This window comes from Fulmarus glacialis, unplaced genomic scaffold (assembly GCF_000690835.1).
Source record: "Fulmarus glacialis isolate BGI_N327 unplaced genomic scaffold, ASM69083v1 scaffold41717, whole genome shotgun sequence".
Lineage (NCBI taxonomy): Eukaryota > Metazoa > Chordata > Aves > Procellariiformes > Procellariidae > Fulmarus > Fulmarus glacialis.
In genome coordinates, this window is record NW_009224582.1 from 5,917 (window position 1) to 23,913 (window position 17,997).

Here is a 17,997-nt window from a genome sequence, read left to right on the forward strand (position 1 = left end):
GCAAATCTGCTATAATTTCCTTTTTGCCTGAGGCTGGCTCCAGCATCCATATTGTTACAACCTTTAAACATCTGAAAAATGAAAATTATAATACTTCTTTCTCTGATTCATTTATTCTGTGACGTTCTTCAGGCAATTAAATGAGCTACAGTTACAGTATTTGTATTTTGCATGGAACGTAGTATAGCGGGTCTTCTGGCACAACTGTAGTACAGTGTATAGCTGTAGTTGTAAAAACATATAATTGACTTAGTTTGCAATAAGCTTTGTGGCATTCTAATGTACAAACTGGGTTCTCTTAAATTACTGTCTATCCCCATTACCTCTTGCTGCTGAGTTTTGACATGCCCTCTGCCAACTCTGCAATTCCATAAGAATTTCAAATGTTGTGATTTAACTTAGGTATCTTCATCTAACTAAAGCAACCATAATCATCTAGATACCACTATACTTCCTTCCTAAGAGCTCAAAAATGTAATTGAGAGATGAATATTCTGCAAAGATCCCATTGCTTCTATTTGCCTAATAACTTATACCTCTCAGTATCTACCATGTGGTTCACAACTTTACAAAGCCAAAAAAACCAGATGGTCTGAATTCCCTTTTTCATACTCTCTCCCTATTACACATATCAGCGAGAATCTCTTCCTGAATACAGACTCTCCCTCTGAAGCACTGACGTGTTAAAGAAAATTTGTATAGTACCTGCTTGTGTCAGACTTACCAAGTGCCTCCAGTTTTAGTCCATTACTCCAAAATCTCTTATCATTAGTTATCTATCATTTGCATTAAATACAAGATGAAATTGAAAGCCATCCAAATATAAAAATAAAACATTAATTTTTGGAAACTGGATGTAAAATTAAATTTTGCAGCATGCATCATCCCAACTAGCTATTTAATTAGGCTAATTCATAACACATATGTCCTTGCTTGTGAACATACATGTATGAATGGTACTAAACAGATAAGTAATTGGCCAAACATTTGTTAAATTTACCTCTTTTAGATCTAAAGCTACAGCACAGCGATCTCCACTGTTAGCAGGAAGGTGTGTGTTTTCTTTCTACACCACTGGGTGATAGATGGCAGACCCACATGTACAACCGCTCCTGCTGAGTTACAAAATGCTACTCTATCATTATGGTCTTGGTGTCCAGGCTTCCCAGCAGGTCTGTAAGAAAGTGCATCATGGTTAGTTATAGATTACCATAAACCAAAACTGATTTCTGAATAATTCAACTTTTAATATTAACTTTGCAGCTGAAACCATTTCCCAATATGAGATGGAATAAAAAATACAGGTAGCATTGACCTCTAATTGCATTAAGATTGGATTTAAGTTATTTCTTACAATGATGCATTCCTGAGCTTCCAGTAGCTGTGTGAGTGACCTCTAATCTCTCTAACGCAAATAAAAGAACGCTTCTTACTTGGCATTGTAGAAAAAACTACATACAGCAGCACTGCCATCTTCTGCTTGCTTTCTTTCATGCATGCAAGTACTAGGTTTATATTGCAAAGCAACAACAGGGAAAGTGCATTTTTCTACTTGTAGGTATTTGAGGCAATAACATTTTCTAATACTCAGGGATAACGTATGTCTGGAGTTCCACAGATGTGGAGGGTTTTCACGTGAACTTTTTCTGGTTCAATATCTGGTTCGATCATTTCAGTCAATAGAAAAGAATTTCAGACATTTGTCCAAGATTTCTAATATATCATATCCCAGCCAGAGCAATAGCTCAAAAATCCCAGGCAAATGTGTACATTTGTGTATTTGTGCTGTCCACAAGGAATATATTATACCTGTTGAATATGCGCCATAGAGTTATCTGTACACAAATGTACACATTTGAACAGATCTAACATATTCCTTGTGGTCTGCATGAGTACAGCAAGTCCAAAGCATAAATGATCCATGTGCACAGGACTAATTCAATGCAGTTGGGGTATATTTGATCATATGCAAGCATTTGTGTGGTCCTTATGCAGTAGGTCCAACATGTCCCAGACGTATCACATATGCTCTTGATCTGAAGTTTCCTGGATGTGCTGTACATCAGCACTTAAGCAAGATAGAAAGCTGGAAGCCCCACTTCAGATACTTTCTTTCAAAAGGTGAAGGTACAGTAAATTATATTTTTCTGAACTTTTCTGAAGTTGCCAGCAAAAGGCACATTGAGCCTGTATGGCTCCACGGACCCCCCACACGTCAAGGAAGCGGCTCTGTATAAGTTTGCCATACGGTACCAGACGATGCATTGTTGGATGGAGCTTTTGGCATAAACATTAGTTATGAGTTTGATTGTATCAGAAAAACTGAAAAGGGAAAGAATTTCATTGTATGACTTTATCCTATTGGGACATGTCCTTGGGATTTTTCACCCCATGGAGGCACAGAGTGACACTGGCAGTTACGAGCCTTCCTCTTCCACGTAGTAATGTATAAAATGGCAAGTGAACAAGTCTTAATTGTTTTTTCTTCTTAGAATATTGTAGTTAGATAGTCTCTGCTTTACTCAAGACTTTGATAGACTGAGTTGCACTGATAACTAATCTTTCACCTTTCCCTGATAATAAATGTGATAATACTGATGCATGTAAAGGGGTGTCTATCTTTACAAAAGCATGAGACCGTAAATGAGGTGAGCAGGTGTATTCCCAGAATACACAGTTGGAATCACAGTAATATCATGGTATCGGTTTATTGTTCATCATTAGCTGGGCGAGGACAGCTTATGCTTCTGAGAATATTCATATGCATCACAATCCCTGGTGCAGGGTCCCTTGCGTGCGTGCTCACTGAACTCTCTCTGCTGTGCTGATGTATTATGGACCCTATAGACCAAACCTGATCCTGCTTAGTGATTCAGTTCTGGTACCAACATCATCACTAACTTGATCACACATTGCTGCAGACTCAGCTTGTTGCCACTATTGTTGCTAGTTGAACCCAGCCATGTCCATCCCACAAATTGCTACATGCTGGGCTCAGAAATGCCAGAGGACAAGATGCTTTTGCTTCTGGCTTGGGATAAAGCTTTTAAGACTCTAGGACAGAGGTTTCTACTAGATTGTTCTTGAACCTGGAAAGCTTCCCAAACCAGAATCTACTGTGAGTCATACAGGATGATCCAACTGCTCTTGGTTACTTGAATTCCTTTCTTGGACACAGTCGCAGTCAATACACAGAGGACGGACAATTCCATCCAAAGCAACAAAATATGGAATGATGGGTAAGGCACATAGTAGTGAATGTAAATTATGATTGCCTAAGATAGATTTTCACTTCCCACAGAAGCACAAAGTTTCATTATTCTCATTCTTCTCTCTTTTGGACCCATATTTATTGTTAAGAACTAATGAAGACATTAGCAGGTACTGAAGAACAGTCTCTGTTGCTTACTAGCCCAAATCTCTGGGGGGTAAAAAGGTAAGAGAAGTTACTAGAAATCCATTTTGTCAGTGAGATCTCGGTTCACACTCAGTTAATTGGCCTGTTTTGCAGGATTTAACCTGGTGGCATAAGAACCTTGAAATAAATCTCTTAGCTACGATTAGAGATGAGAGAGATTAGCACGGGCAGGAGAGTTGAAGTCTTTTTCTCCATCTCCATTGGTGAGTCAGTGTAAAGACAGAAGAACTACACAAACATCAAGAAATCAGTACTTCACTCTTCCTCAGGATGCCTGATCCAGGTATTTTCTCCCCTGTACTCAGCAAGTTACCAGTTTTGAGATCTTGTTCAGTCCTCTGAAGCAGGTTAGTGGTTTCTTTTATAATAAGTCAAGATAGGAATGTGTGTTTAGGTAAAATGGCAGATTTTAGTGAACTTGGTGAGATAAGATTTGTTTATGGTTTGTTTATGACAAAACTGCAAGCCAAATTTCTTTGGACAATTTGCATCTAATAAGTAAATTTTATAAACAAATAAATAGCTGTGCTATGTCTTGTTCTATGTACTTAGGGGAATTTGAATACAAAGGAACAGGTAAGTGGCATCTTGAAAGCAAAAAGCTACAGTATGCTGAAGGAAGCTGTGTTTCAAGTGAGTTAGACAAGGAAAGCTTGAGAACAGTATCGATAATATGGAAGAGATTTCCACATTTATTGGCCGCCTTCTGTTGAAAGAAATATTTCTCCTTTTACAGAATAAAATCCAGCTTCCTCTCCCATAGCTGGGGAGAAAATGTCTGTGTGTATAGGCTTCAAAACGTTGGAGTGGCTCATGTGCAATGGTGAGATGTGTTTCTAAGAACTTTGATAGAGATCTTAGTTCCACTGAACTACCAGGAGCGGTTGTGGTTTTACAGTAGCCCACTGGCAAATATAACTTGGAGAAGAAAAGATACACATTGCAGGACAAGACAATGACACTTCTAGCTCATAACTGCACTTCAGTTCTTTCAGCTGGAAGAAATTTCTTCATGGTGCTTAAAAAATATTACTATGGGGCAGTATGCATGTTGCAATACATCTTACACTAATAAATATATTCAATACTTCATTGAACAGTTAGGGAAAAAATAATGTTATGGTGTATTTACAAAATTCATTATGATGGGAAGAAGGTCTTCTCATTACCTAAAATAAATTCAGTAAACTGTTAGCGTAGGAAAAAATAATCTCAAGAGAAATACCCGTGTAGAAGCTGGGAACACTAGACCTTCCGACTAGTGTTTCCTATAGACTAATTTGTCAGGAAGAAAGAAGGTAAGTTGTTCTTCTGTCTTAGACTTGATGCACTCAAAGTTCCACGAGAAGCACAGTTGTCCCAAAGATCCTTTGTGCAATCCCAGGTATATTAGTGACAGCCAGGGTCAGTCAATGTGTGGTCACTGCACTACACCAACCAGTCGTTCTCCCCCTTTCCTCTGGCAGTATCGCTCATATGAAATAGCAGATCTTATACCACTGGCAGACTGTGGTGTGGGTACCTCTGTTAGATGAATGTGAATATTCTGTGAAATCTGGTCTTGTAACAATACTAAAATTGCACCAAGCAAGCTGGAAATACCATGTGAGAATTACTGGAGGCAAGGACTTACTAGGAGGGTTGCTCTTGCACATAAATTTTTCATTTTTTTAACTTCAGGCATCTGGAAATGGGGGAGGGAGCTATATCAGAATAGGTACATGAGATTGAATGTATCCCTGCTTATGGAATTCAGCTTCAAATTTCTATATGGTTAGAATATGACAGGAAGTCTTAAATTTACATCTTCCAAAATCAACAATACCTCTTGAGCAGATGAATTTTAAGTAAAGGTAGAACTGTTTACAACTTTTGTTCAAATGTTAAAGCAAAAGATGTTTGGCAAGTAAGGTGTTCTCAGTGACGCTATATGCGTGCCTAACAATTTAGAGGCATTTTGCAAATACACACACATATATTTAATAGAAATGAAGAATGAGTGATGCATTCATATACACTGGCCATTGAACGTGAACTGCTTATCAGCAGCTAGGAAATTTCACAACAGATTCTCTCTATTATGAGCTCTGAGACCTGAGTATCAGGGGCAAATAAACCTATTTGCAGCAGCCATCCACAGCTATTTAAGTTCAAGTCATGAACTGCTTAACTGGTGAAGCAATCAAAGATACTGTCTCCAGGCTTAGCGGACAGGCTGTGGGCTGAATTCATATGGAGGCTTAATTCTGTGCCAGCAGAGCATGATCTTTTTAAATGAGGTCTGAAGGATAGCATAGAAGAATAGTGTGAAGAAAGTGTTGTCATTTTATAAATGACTGTTCTCTGGACTTGTTTGTACAGAGGTGTCTATCAATAATCAGTATTTCATCATGATAATCAATATGATTATCACAATATGATCACAATCAATATTCACCTATAACTGATAATCAGCCTTAACAACTAGGAACCTGTTTTTAAAGTCAGAGAGCTGCTGGCCTCAACACCTTTGGAAATAAGACCAGTAAGGGAAAATACTGTGCATTTTGCACACTGTTCTGTGTATTGTACAAAAGATACAGAGAGATGAATAGTTTTGAGGGGAATTATTTTCCTCTCTAAAGGCAGAAGAAAATAAATGCAACATGAATTAATTAGATCTCACAGGAATTAAAATGTTTTACTATTCAAATGCATGAAGATATCTAAACCATATCCTACTATGAATGGAACAACCTATTCCTTGCTTGTACAAATAGAACTGATTCCTTCCAACATATACAGATGAAGACTCTGGGCTACCATTACCTTTTCAAACTGTACTCTGCAACAATCTGCTTACCCAATGTTAAGCTTCATTGCTTAAGGATGAAGTGGGTAGGTGTAGTGGGTAGGTGTAGCCCTACTTCTGTACAGCCCTACTTCTTGTCTGCAGGTAGCTTTCATGCTGTTATAGCTGATACCGGTTTTATTCGGATGAAGGCTACTAGCTTAAAAAAAATTATACATGAATAAAGCTGCTTACACTTCTCTATTTCCCCAAATTTACAGGATTATGTTTTACTGTTTATAAATGCCATTGTATTAGTGGAATTAGATGACTGTATAATCACATAAATACGTAACTGTATGGTATAAAATCACTCTAATGAAAATTACTGAATTAGTACAAGACCATGCTGAGAGCAGGTTTTGTGGGGAGGAAAGAAAGGAGAGCTCTATGTATCTTGCACATGTCGAGGAAAGGCAATCACAAAGCATCGGAAGCACTGAAGAAGGGTAAAAGTTCATGGTTTGATCCTGAGGTACTGCAGCATAGTTCTACATCCACATCACGTACACAAAAAACACATTGTCTCCAGCTCTAACAGGTTTTACATCTGGGATGTTATTAGCTGCTTTCTGCCTGTGATTGCGATATAACTGGAGAGGTGCACAGGAGAAGTTATCGGTAGTGTTGCAGAGAGGCCAGGTTGAAAGTGCTGGGAAAGATGGTATCTTTTCTTAGATCCACTAGTAGCTGGGAAAAGAAGACAGACCTTGAAACACGGAAGTCCTCCTTCAGCTGTGAAACTCTGAAATACCAGATTTGAAAACTGGGGTGGGGAGGGGGGGAGTCTCTCTGAATATATTTTATGCCCATCATTGTGATCTTTGGAGAGAAAAATAAGAGAGTCTTAGATCACATGGGAAAGTTATTGAAGGATTGTTAATAACATAAGAGCAGGTGTATCAAAAACAAGCTAAAAAAATATACAAGATATAAATTACTAAACACATTGAGTAGTTTCCTGTCATTTTTCAAATAGTTCCCCTTCAAAAAAATACTCTGGTGTCCCTTGGGACTGCAGAGTCTTCTTCAGATGGGAGAATGGAAGCAGTTCCAATGGGCAGTGAAGAAGTCAAGGTTATTGCAGGAAGTGCAACCAGGAATGAACTTTAGGATTCTGACTGGAATATGGGGGACTCAGAAAGAAAACCAGTCTACAGGGGGTAGGAGAGTTGGAATAAGGTGTGATTGTCACAGTTCTCTGGACAAAGGGAAAGAACAAGCAACTTTAGCTTCAGGAGCAGAAGTTAAGACAGTAACGGTGATTCCCTAAGGATTAAATAGGCATCATTAAATACATCATGCTATTCCAAAAACTGTTTTTAATAAGAACTTTCAGAAAGGAAGGGAGGGCAATCAGGTAGAGAAAGAAATAGAGCATCTTAAACTGCTGATTTTTTTTTTAAGGTGTGAAGATGTTCTGCTTTTTTTTGTAAGGTGATACGTTACTTCACATAAAAATGATAGTGCTTTTATGCCAGACCAAGTAGAAAAATGCAGTGGAGGATGGTTTGCTCACCAGTAGTATATTCAGGTCATAGCACTTAAAATCTAATAAAATGTTGATAATATTTTCTAGAAAACCAACGAAGTCATTGATAGTTTAACTATTTGTTGAACATTTTTTGTGTGTGGATAACCAGTCAGTTCCCCCTTCAGTTTTTGCCAGAGTGATCATATCTTAGTAGTATAAGTGTAGGAATAAGACTGCTTTTTGCTAGCGAAATCATGTTTTACTGCACATAATCAATGAAATGCCTAAAAACACCTATAGGATACTGTGTTTGTGGTGCTATTTTCATGTTTTTTCCATATGGAAAAAAGGCTTATGTGATTATGCTGTATATATGTACTTGTTTGTCCTACTTAGCAACTTTTGAACGCAAATCTGACCATGACTCAGTAATTATAAATTCCTAGAATTATCAAGAAAATATGGGCAATGAGTAGAAGGGAAGGGCACCATGAGTCTCCTGGAGGGAAGGACAACAGATCAGCTCACTTCTAGATATCAGAAAATCTGCACAGAAAATTGCTCTCAAGACAAAAATCCAAAGGAATCCAGAGTTCATTGGTTCTACTGTTCACTTATTTTTAATCGCTCTAGTCAGTCCTTAGAATTATTTTCTTAAGCGGTTTGTATTGTATGAAATTTAAGCAATACATTTCACTGGGGCACTCCCTTGGCAGGTCTCGGAGTGCGTGAGGCTGTACAGGAAGTTTTCTGTAGTCTCTATAAATACCCAGTCAAACAGACAGTAATCTCTCTCTCTCTTCTTCAGATGTCTACTGCATGCCTTGGATACATGCTCCTAATCAGCTTACGAGCTTTCCTTGACCTACGCTTCTCTTCCTAATGCTGATCTGACTATGGCTGTCCTCAAAGTAAAATTCACCAAAACTAAGAGGGACAAATTGGCTCAGATCTTATGGATCCTCAACTGGGTTTCTGTAGTGAGCGGGATCATTCTCTTCAGTCTTGGCCTCTTTCTGAAAATAGAGATCAAGAAGCGCAACGAAGTGATGGCAAAAGGGGACGTTAACTCTGTCCCCAACATGCTGATCTCTGTAGGAGTCATAGCATGTATCATCAACTTTCTGGGTGGCAAAATCTGCTATGACTGCTCAGATGCCAACAAGTTCTCTCGATGGAAACTAGTTATGCTTCCATACATCATATGTACCTTCTGTTTTACCTTCTGCATCCTGGTGGGTGCTCTCATGTGCTATACCATGAGGAACGAGCTGGAAGAGTCTCTCTATCTGGGACTGAGGGATGCTATTAAGTTCTATAAGGACACAGACATACCTGGACGATGTTTCTTAAAGAAAACAGTGGACATGCTACAAATTGGATTCCAATGCTGTGGAAACAATGGCTTTAGAGACTGGTTTGAAATTCAGTGGGTATCTGCTCGTTATCTGAATATGGCTTCCAAGGAAGTTCTGGAGTAAGTATGTACTAGTCATTACAAAAAATCCTAGGAAAAAGCCTCATGCAAGAAGAATTTGTATTGAACAGAAAGTAAGTAACAGTAGCGTCAAAAGATCTTGAGATGCATTGGCATTAAAGAGAATATGGCAAAACTGCTTGTTCTCTGCCATCAGCCAAAAATTCTGGCAGTGTTTTTCCTCCTTATTAAAACAGCATCCTGTGGCTAGAAGGCTTCTCTCAAGGATCATTCTAAATAACTCTGGTAATGGGTCTAACTCAAGAAGAGATAACATTTCTTTGGTCATAGGCGTGTTCACAAATACCATCATATTTTAACTAATGTAGTAACCTTTAGTGGATAATGGTGGGAATAACACTTCGTCTAGACCATATGCTCCCTCTAAAAACAAAAAAAACCTGAAGTACCAAGCCAAAAAGCATCCTTCCGTTTATATTTATTCATTCTGGGGTTCTAGCATACACCTCACAAAGCCAAGTAGATACTAATTTCTGCTGGATCTTTGTCTCAATCAAAAAAACGTAGAATGACCGCGTTACTCACAAAATATGCTAACTACATGCACAACCGAAATTGCCTTTTGCTAACTTTTTAGGGATGCTAAGCAAAGCAAAGATGTGTCTTTCCTTTTTAATGTGTCAATTAGCTACCTCAAAATTTCAATGATAGTGAGCTGATGATGGAAAGAAAAAAGGATTGTATATCAATACATTGCACGGTCAGTCCTAAATGCTGAAAGATCTTTCTCCTTCAAGATATTAGACTTCACAAATCCAGGTTCAAGTCTATATGTTCACGTGTGAGAAACTGCCAACACCACATACACTGCGTAAAAAAGGAGAAAACACCTTGAAATTTGGGGGGTTTTTTTGGTGGTGCTTCACATGATATAGCAATTGTGAAGTTACATGCTCAAGAAGAGGAGTCTGGTAATTCTTAGAGACAATAGAAAAGGTAACAATAAAAATGTTTTAAAAGTAGACAATCTAATATGTAATAATTTTTCTAAAGCTGAAAAAAAGTCTCACTGACGAGAGCGAAGGAGCTATATATTCCTGGGAAAGACAAACACAAGAAGTTTGACTGGCATTTGTCCAGTGTTCTGCTTTGTTGAACTCAAAAATCAGTGACAATAAAGCCAGATGAAGGGAGGTCAAAGATCTTATTTTCACAGAATTTGCAACTTGAAACTGTCATTATAGCAAAGCATAGATACAGAGCTTCAAATATACCAGAGGACAGGACCTAGGAGAATACGGACAAGGGCATCAGCATGCGTAAGGCAGTTGGCTGTGGAAATAAAGCAAGCTTTAGAACAAGTGTTCTCGAGAGAGAAGTTGGAAAGCAACAGTGACACAAAGCAGACCAACCCACGAGGTGTTTTGAAGCCTGATTCTACACTGAAAAGTGGCATGACAACAAAGATGGTCCACAGGAACTTAAGAGTAGTATCTTATTGTGAGGACAAAAGTAAAATATACTGCCTTTTATTTCTGAGAGACATGCAGAAACAGTAATATTTTACGCAGGGTCTTAGCTAACCTTCGTTTTCTTCTGCAGGGTCACCTGCACCCTGCCATTATTTTGAAAATACACTGTCAGGTAAGTTTTGCCTCATGTAGGCAGAAGATGCCAATGAAATATCTGTGAGGAAAGTAATTACACTGCAGAATTTCTTTTACTATATGTAAGTTGGATAATTCCATCTTGGTTGCTAGAATCCAAGTTGGTGCTGTATAACCAAATTATACTATGATTTCCAAAAATCCGGTAGTGAAACATTTGATATGAAATCGTTAGAACCAAAGTCCAGCTGGTAATGTTCAGAAAGGATGGAGAAGGAACCAAATATTTTTCTTGGTTTCATCTTGTACTGTATGTCAATTAGTAGTTGGTAGATTAAGAGGCAAAGCTGTTGAGAACTGACATACTGTCAATTCACATGTAACCTTTGCAAAACTGAACTTTTCACCTTCCTTCATAGTCCTCTTCCCTCCCCTCTCTTCTATATCTCCATTGCCAGCACCACAATGTGACAAGAAATGGAGAGAATCAATGGGAACGGTAGGAGGCTGAGGCAGATTACAGCGGTACAATCCTATCATTGCTTTGGTTGGGTAAAAATCTTCTTTTTATAGTCTTGAAAGCACGTTTTGCTTTACAATACCACAACAACTCTGAATTGCAACAACAAAGAGCAGTGAATGTCTCACTCCCTCAGCTCTGTTACCAAGGTCTTCCCTCCTAACAGTACCAAGATACATCATTCTTTAATTTGCCGCTAGTAGAGGAAACAGAATGCAGGGGGACATAACCCAAGTCTGGAAACTGCTATTGTTGGCAGTAGAAAGAAGGTTCCTCTTTATAACATGTGACAGGAAGAAAAAAAAAAATTAAATTGATGCTTGGAATCAAAAGAAAAGCTTAAGACTTAGTTTAAGAGACTGTATTTTAACCATTTTAGATGCTGTACTATATTTGGGTCATGTCACTGAAATATACAGGGCATTTTGCTGGCCCAGGTAAAAGCTCCCCTTTCACAACGTGCCGGCCTTCCTCTCCTCCCTCTGTGAGGCTTCTTTTCGCCTCCCGCATTCAAGCCTTCCATTTTGTACCTCTCTGGCTCCCTTCCTTGTTTCCCTCCCAGGGAGTGGTTTTGCCTGTGCCTGTTACACTGCTTGCACACTTAAGTCTGATTTCAGTGGTTTAGGTTCTTTTGCATTGGTTTCATTCTGTTGTCGTTACCAGGAATATGATGGCCATAAAATGAAGAGCTAGACTTTAAAATGGAGAGGAATTCATGCCTAACCCCACCTAGCTGGGAAATGGCAGATGAACTTACTGATTTACTTGGAAAGATCTTTGAGGAAGATATTTTTGGCAGAATGTTGAGCAACACAACACACACCACCACCACCACCCAAAAAAAAAAAGAAAAAAAAAAAGGAAGGAGGTTGTATTTAGCTGGCCCACAGCAATAAAATGAAGGCAATTATTCTGCCATCCCAGCACAGCCACAAATACAGACTTTCGTAGCAGCTTATGTGTCTTTTGAAGGATACATTTAGTCCCAAAATGCCAAAAGAACACCGGACCGCAGAGTTTCCTGCTTCTTCTGTTCACCTGATGAGCTTCTTGTGATGACTTCCTTCCCTTTAATTTAGATCCTCTGTAGTGGAACAGGAAAATACGATTTGTAAACATTAATAAATGAGGATAAGTTTTGGAAAATATTAAAAATTCTACTGTTAGCAAATGGTGAAAGCTGGATATCTAAGAGAAAGTTGTCTTTCATGTATTCTGGCTCCCTAACAAAGGCTAAAGGGCATGGGCTTCATTAAAACAGGCCATGGTTCTCAGCTGTGGGGCTGTCTCAGGAAATAAGCCTTTTGCAATGAGCATGAAAATAGATGCTTACAGGCTATTTCCCCAAAGTGTGAGAGCATCTCTTAACATCTTACGTACTCTCCAATTTCTGGAAGGTCTCTCTCACTGCAGAGCCTGCTTGGAAACAGAAGTCCTCACAAGGACGCACTAGCTAAACAGCAGGTAATACAAGGAAAATGGATGTCAAGGATTCATTTAACTGTTCCAGAAACTCTTGATTAATCTGAGTTGGTGTTCTCCTTCCATCCTATGATTTTTTTCTCCCTCCTATTTCTTTATCTTTCCTCTTTTCCCACTTGTTTTTCTCCTGATCTTATTGGGGAGGGAAAGGAATAATTTTTAGCAATAAATACAAACGTTTTCAAAAGTTACAAAAAGTATAGTTACAAAAAGTATAGTTACAAGAAGTATAGTTACAAGAAGTAGAAACTCCCTTGTGAATTAGTCTCAAAACATGTGCCGAACCAGCCGCTGCACATAGGTACAATGATGAAATGCCAGCGGACAATTTCCAGTGGTTCCTGTGGCATGCAAAGTTGTTCTTGTATTAGGTTCTCTCTTATAGAATGTTTGTGTTGAAAATCAATCCAGTAGTGAAACACAGGATTTCTAGAGCCATAACTTCCATTAGAGGTCCACCAAGATAAACAAGTTCAGAAAGTGTCTTTAGTATTTTCAGTGCAAAGATACCTAAAAAGGCAACATCTCCGTGAACACTGAATCCACATCTTGCACGCACAGTACCAAGAACCACGTGAGATACTGTGCTGATACCACACTTAAGAAATACAGCAAATGAAAAATTTAGTTTTCCTGCGGTAAGCAACTTTTCCAGTTGGAAGTATATTCCCATTTTCCTCTTGTTACATTGGAGAGGCCTACATCGCAGCAGACTTGCATTATATCCTTTTATAAAAATCACAGATGTATCTGCTGCTGATACCAGATTTGTAATGCCCAAACTTTCCGTCCTCTCACAGCCGTCTAAAGAGCAACGTTGATGGAAAGTTCTTGGTGGATGGAGTACCCTTCAGCTGCTGCAACCCAAGCTCCCCTCGGCCCTGTATCCAGTACCAGCTGACAAACAACAGTGCTCACTACAACTACGATTTTCTGACAGAGGAGCTCAATATCTGGGTGAAGGGGTGCAGAGAGGCCCTGCTGGATTACTATACAGCTATTATGAGATCCATTGGTATTGCAGCATTGTTTATTTGGCTGTTTGAGGTAAGTCTTATAAAAATGGTTTGTGTCAGATTAATCAGAGACTTCCAGCTCTCTAGGGTGGGAAACAACTATGGTGTAGCATATGAGAAGTGCCTCAGTATCTAATATAAAGTCCACAATCACTTCAAGAATGTTGCAGAACTTCCTTTAGTACAGACAACTTTCTCAAAGTCCCCAGAGCAGAAGCAAATCTTACTGAAGGTAAGAACTATTAGAAATGATATATGTAATTCTGTATATTTACAGAGCTTTTTCAATAGACTATGGCTTATTCCCTTCCCTGAAGCATTTATGGGATCGATACAGGACGATACATGCAGTGACACAACTGCAAGGAAATTAGGTGAGAAGTCTGAGGATTGGTTTAAGTCAACAAAGAATATACAAAATGTGAGCAGGCCTTTGGCTGAATACGTTAATTTTATTTGTAGTAAAAATTGAGCGTAACTATTAATATCTCAAAGCCTCCCTTTGACATGACATAGCTTCACCATCTAGACAGTACTTGCAAACATGGCATACCTTTTTAGATGTAGATTAGACTGCTTATTATGCAGTCAAAATAAGTATATCACAGGGAAGCGTATACACCTGCAAAGATGTAGTCTTTCTGCTGGCATCTGTAAAGAAAGTTGCCTGGATGTTGTCAGCCGCAGGTAAAGGACCCCCCAATGACATAGGCTAAAATATGGTTTTCTTCCCTTTTTAAGAAGTTTTAGGTTTCTGATTATTGCTCTATTGCATAAATATTGCACTATAATTAAAATAGTTCACAACGGTCCTCAAGCAGTGCTAGAAGGGGTGCTGGTGCCAGAAACAACAGGCCTTTGGCAGCACATGAAAAAGCTGTGAGCCGGCTCTCTGTGCTCCCTTAAATGTTGACAAGCTGGGCACGCTGATCTCGATTCCAACAGAACTATGGAAGTGGGGCTTTTTCCTAAACTTATACTTGAGCCTCTGCTATAGGCCATCCTTCCTGATTTTAATGCATTAGCATGTAGGACACATATGGCTTACATATGAATAATTAAACTCCTTGGAGGAAATACCAACTTAATCAAGGTCAGTGGAAAAAAAATCACAGAAATTAACAGGCTACAATTTACATTTTTGGGTCAGTGGAAAAAAAATCCATAGAAATTAACAGGCTACAATTTACATTTTTTTTTACCCAGTGACTGATGGTTCCATTAATTGATCATCCATTCTACATCAATTAGTTGTAGTCTCTGCGGTTGCAGTGCTCTCAAGTAATTCTACGTATTTGTGTGCTAATAACATGCAAGTGGGAGGTTGCAGTGCTCTCAAGTAATTCTACTTGTATTTGTGTGCTAATAACATGCAAGTGGGAATGCTAACCTGAAGAATGGAGAAAGAATCAATCAATCTCTCCCTGGTATTTTTCTTTCTAAAAAATGTAATTAATTGGGAGAGTGGTTAGATATATTGCTGGGATAAAGAATTTGTCTGCTTTACTCAATATTAATTATTAGGCCTGTAAATACACAAGTCAGAAAGCTGACTTAGTGGTAGGATTGAGGCTGTAATTTAAACTCTCTGTTTAACCATTAACTGTTTCTTACAGCTCTCTGTACTTATTGGTGTCCGGTACCTACAAACAGCAATGAAGAATGTCCTTCTGCTAGGAGATTTGGAGGGTGAATCAGATGGTTGGTTACTAGAAAACAGCTTTGTGGAAACTGCCAAATACAACATCAATATCATTAAGAACCTCGGCAAAGCCAATCAGATCTCCACTGTCTCAGGCATGAACGACCCCAACATTGATGTTCAAAACACAAACTGTGGCAAAACCAATGTTACAACAAAACCTATCCCCACAGCTAGCTAGGCATGTCTTCAAAGAAATGACATCACAAGTGTAGCTTTGACATATTACAATCTTACCAGATTTTTCACTGGTGGGGAAAAAAAGGTAGGAAAACTAATAAGACAATTGAACAAACCTCAGACTGGCAACAGCTCTAAAAATGCTGATACTTCTCTGGCTGGATTTTTACTCATTCTTGTGAAATCCCTGATTTTCAACACTACACAAAACAAACTTAGAGAATTTTCCCCCACTTTCTCTCCCTTGCTTACATGCTTCTGTCATGGTCTGAATATGTCAGAATAATCATTATGCATGAGCAAATGTTCCAGATAGGATGGATCTACATCTACTAACATACAGATTGGTCTACTATGTACCAAGAAAGTTTGTCATTACTGTCATTACATCTATAGAAATCCCAGCAGCAGGGAAATCCCAAAATAAATTATTACACTGGATAAAAAGATTCTTTAAAAAAAAGACAAAAACTGAAATGAAAACTCTGTTAGTCCAAGTTTGGATAGGGGAAATTTTAGCCCAATTATACGTATATTGCAGCCCTTCTAAAAGAACCTACTAGCTAGGTGAAATTGAGTTGAAGGCAATGAAAGTTAGCATAACATATTTAACTTTTTTTTTCCCAAAATACTCTGAAGTATCTCTTCATTTTTCCCCCTCCATAGTTTAGAGAAATCCAGCTGCCATACCTCCCTGAAAGTCAATGGGTACTGCTGAAAGGAGTTCTCTGCTGAAGAAAACTAATTGACAGCTCATGCCGGGATATTTAAAATTCCAAGTAGGATGCGATAGCACAAATTTAAAAACAAGCAAATACTTCCCATAAAACAAATACTGATGATCCTAGATGTTTTAAAGCTCCTAATTTCAAAAGTACTTACATAGATCCAGGGGCTGGAAGATAAGGGATTATTTGGAACCAGTGAAGGCAAAGATAGACTGACAGATCTCCCACCACGCTCTTGGTACAGCGCTCAGGAACTTTGTGAATGCATGGAGTGAAAGGCTTCTACACCCAAGACATTGTAGTTACAGGATGCCCTATGACTGTAATTCATCATTAATAGTAAGTGGGAAAAACATACCGATACAGAATAAACGACCAAATAAAGTATTTCACTTGTTACTGTTGTGAATAATACATTGTTTGAATATAACTTTGGACAGCTTGTGCATTCTTTGTGTATAATCGAGTAAAAGAAGTTGTATCACTGGGATATTCAGAGCAGAACTATTCCTGCTTTTGAAACTGTGCGAAAGTAACAGTAAAAATTCCTTTACCTGTCTAAACAATGTTGTTTTCTATAACACTAGAATAAGCAAGAATTATACTATAAGAATATATTGTAAATAAAGTGTGTGATGTACAAATCTGTACTGTAATTCAAGCAGGCGATATGCATGATCATAATTTCAAATGCAATTGCTTCACTGCTTAAAATTTTAGGCCTATGGTTAAGTATGTTAAAAAGAAAAATGGACAGATGGGGTCTGTCTGCCATAGTAGCCTGCAGCAGATGTTTTGCAAAAGGCACATAAGAGGCAAGACCATTAGAAAATGGTTCTCTCCCTGACAAAGCCTCCGAACTCCCAGGAAACAGCAGTTTGGGACTTGGTGTGACAAAGAGGGTATTTGTATCACTGTGTTTTAATAAATCTCAGTGGACATTTTTTTTCCTATGAATTTGCATAGTATTTTTTTAAACCCATTCATGTTTTTGATATCCGAAACACTTACAACAATGAGCTTCAGATTTTAGTTTCTCTCAATTCAATTCTGCATTGTTTGAAAAACTGCTTCTCTTTGCTTGTTGACTCCCTGACAACTTAATCAGGTATCCCCTAATTCTTGCTGTAAGACGTAGCTGATGGTCATTCCTTATTTATTCCCTCCACGTCATTCCCGATTTTACAATCCTCTATTTTAATCTCTCTTGGCCCTATCTTTCCAAGTTGAAGAAGTTGCTATTTAACCTTTTCTTCTATGGAAGTTGTTTCACAGCTTTGATAATTTTCATCACTCTTCTCCATTTATTATTTTTAAATGAACAACACTGTATAGAGCTGAAGATATCATGAACTAAATAGGTCTTCTGTCCTTTTCTTTTCCTAAGAATTCCTATCATTTCTTGCCCTTTTGACTGTTTCTGAGCATTGAGATAACATTTTCACAGAACTATCTATAAAAATACTAAGAAAATCCTTGATATGAATATACCTGGGGGTGCTGGTCGACAGCCGGCTCAATACGAGTCAGCAGTGTGCCCTGGCAGCCAAGAGGGCAAACCGCACCCTGGGGGGAATCAAACAGCTTAACCAGCCGGTCAAC

General features: G+C 38.5%; 1 protein-coding gene across 1 annotated transcript; it reads left to right on the forward strand.

The window, feature by feature from the left end:
- Window positions 1-3,558: 3,558 nt before the first annotated feature.
- Window positions 3,559-15,966, forward strand: LOC104079967 (photoreceptor outer segment membrane glycoprotein 2). Its single transcript, XM_009582185.1, has 4 exons — window positions 3,559-3,765; window positions 8,531-9,199; window positions 13,570-13,816; window positions 15,402-15,966. The coding sequence occupies exons 2-4, from the start codon at window positions 8,619-8,621 to the stop codon at window positions 15,666-15,668; spliced, it is 1,095 nt and encodes a 364-aa protein (XP_009580480.1). The 5' UTR covers window positions 3,559-3,765; window positions 8,531-8,618; the 3' UTR covers window positions 15,669-15,966.
- The last annotated feature ends 2,031 nt before the right edge of the window (window positions 15,967-17,997 follow it).

Coding starts and splice junctions, on each gene's coding strand:
- LOC104079967 (XM_009582185.1), top strand. CDS start 8,619: ATGGCTGTCCTCAAAGTAAAATTCACCAAAACTAAGAGGGACAAATTG. Junction 9,200..13,569: donor GCTTCCAAGGAAGTTCTGGA/GTAAGTATGTAC, acceptor GTCCTCTCACAG/CCGTCTAAAGAGCAACGTTG. Junction 13,817..15,401: donor TGTTTATTTGGCTGTTTGAG/GTAAGTCTTATA, acceptor TGTTTCTTACAG/CTCTCTGTACTTATTGGTGT.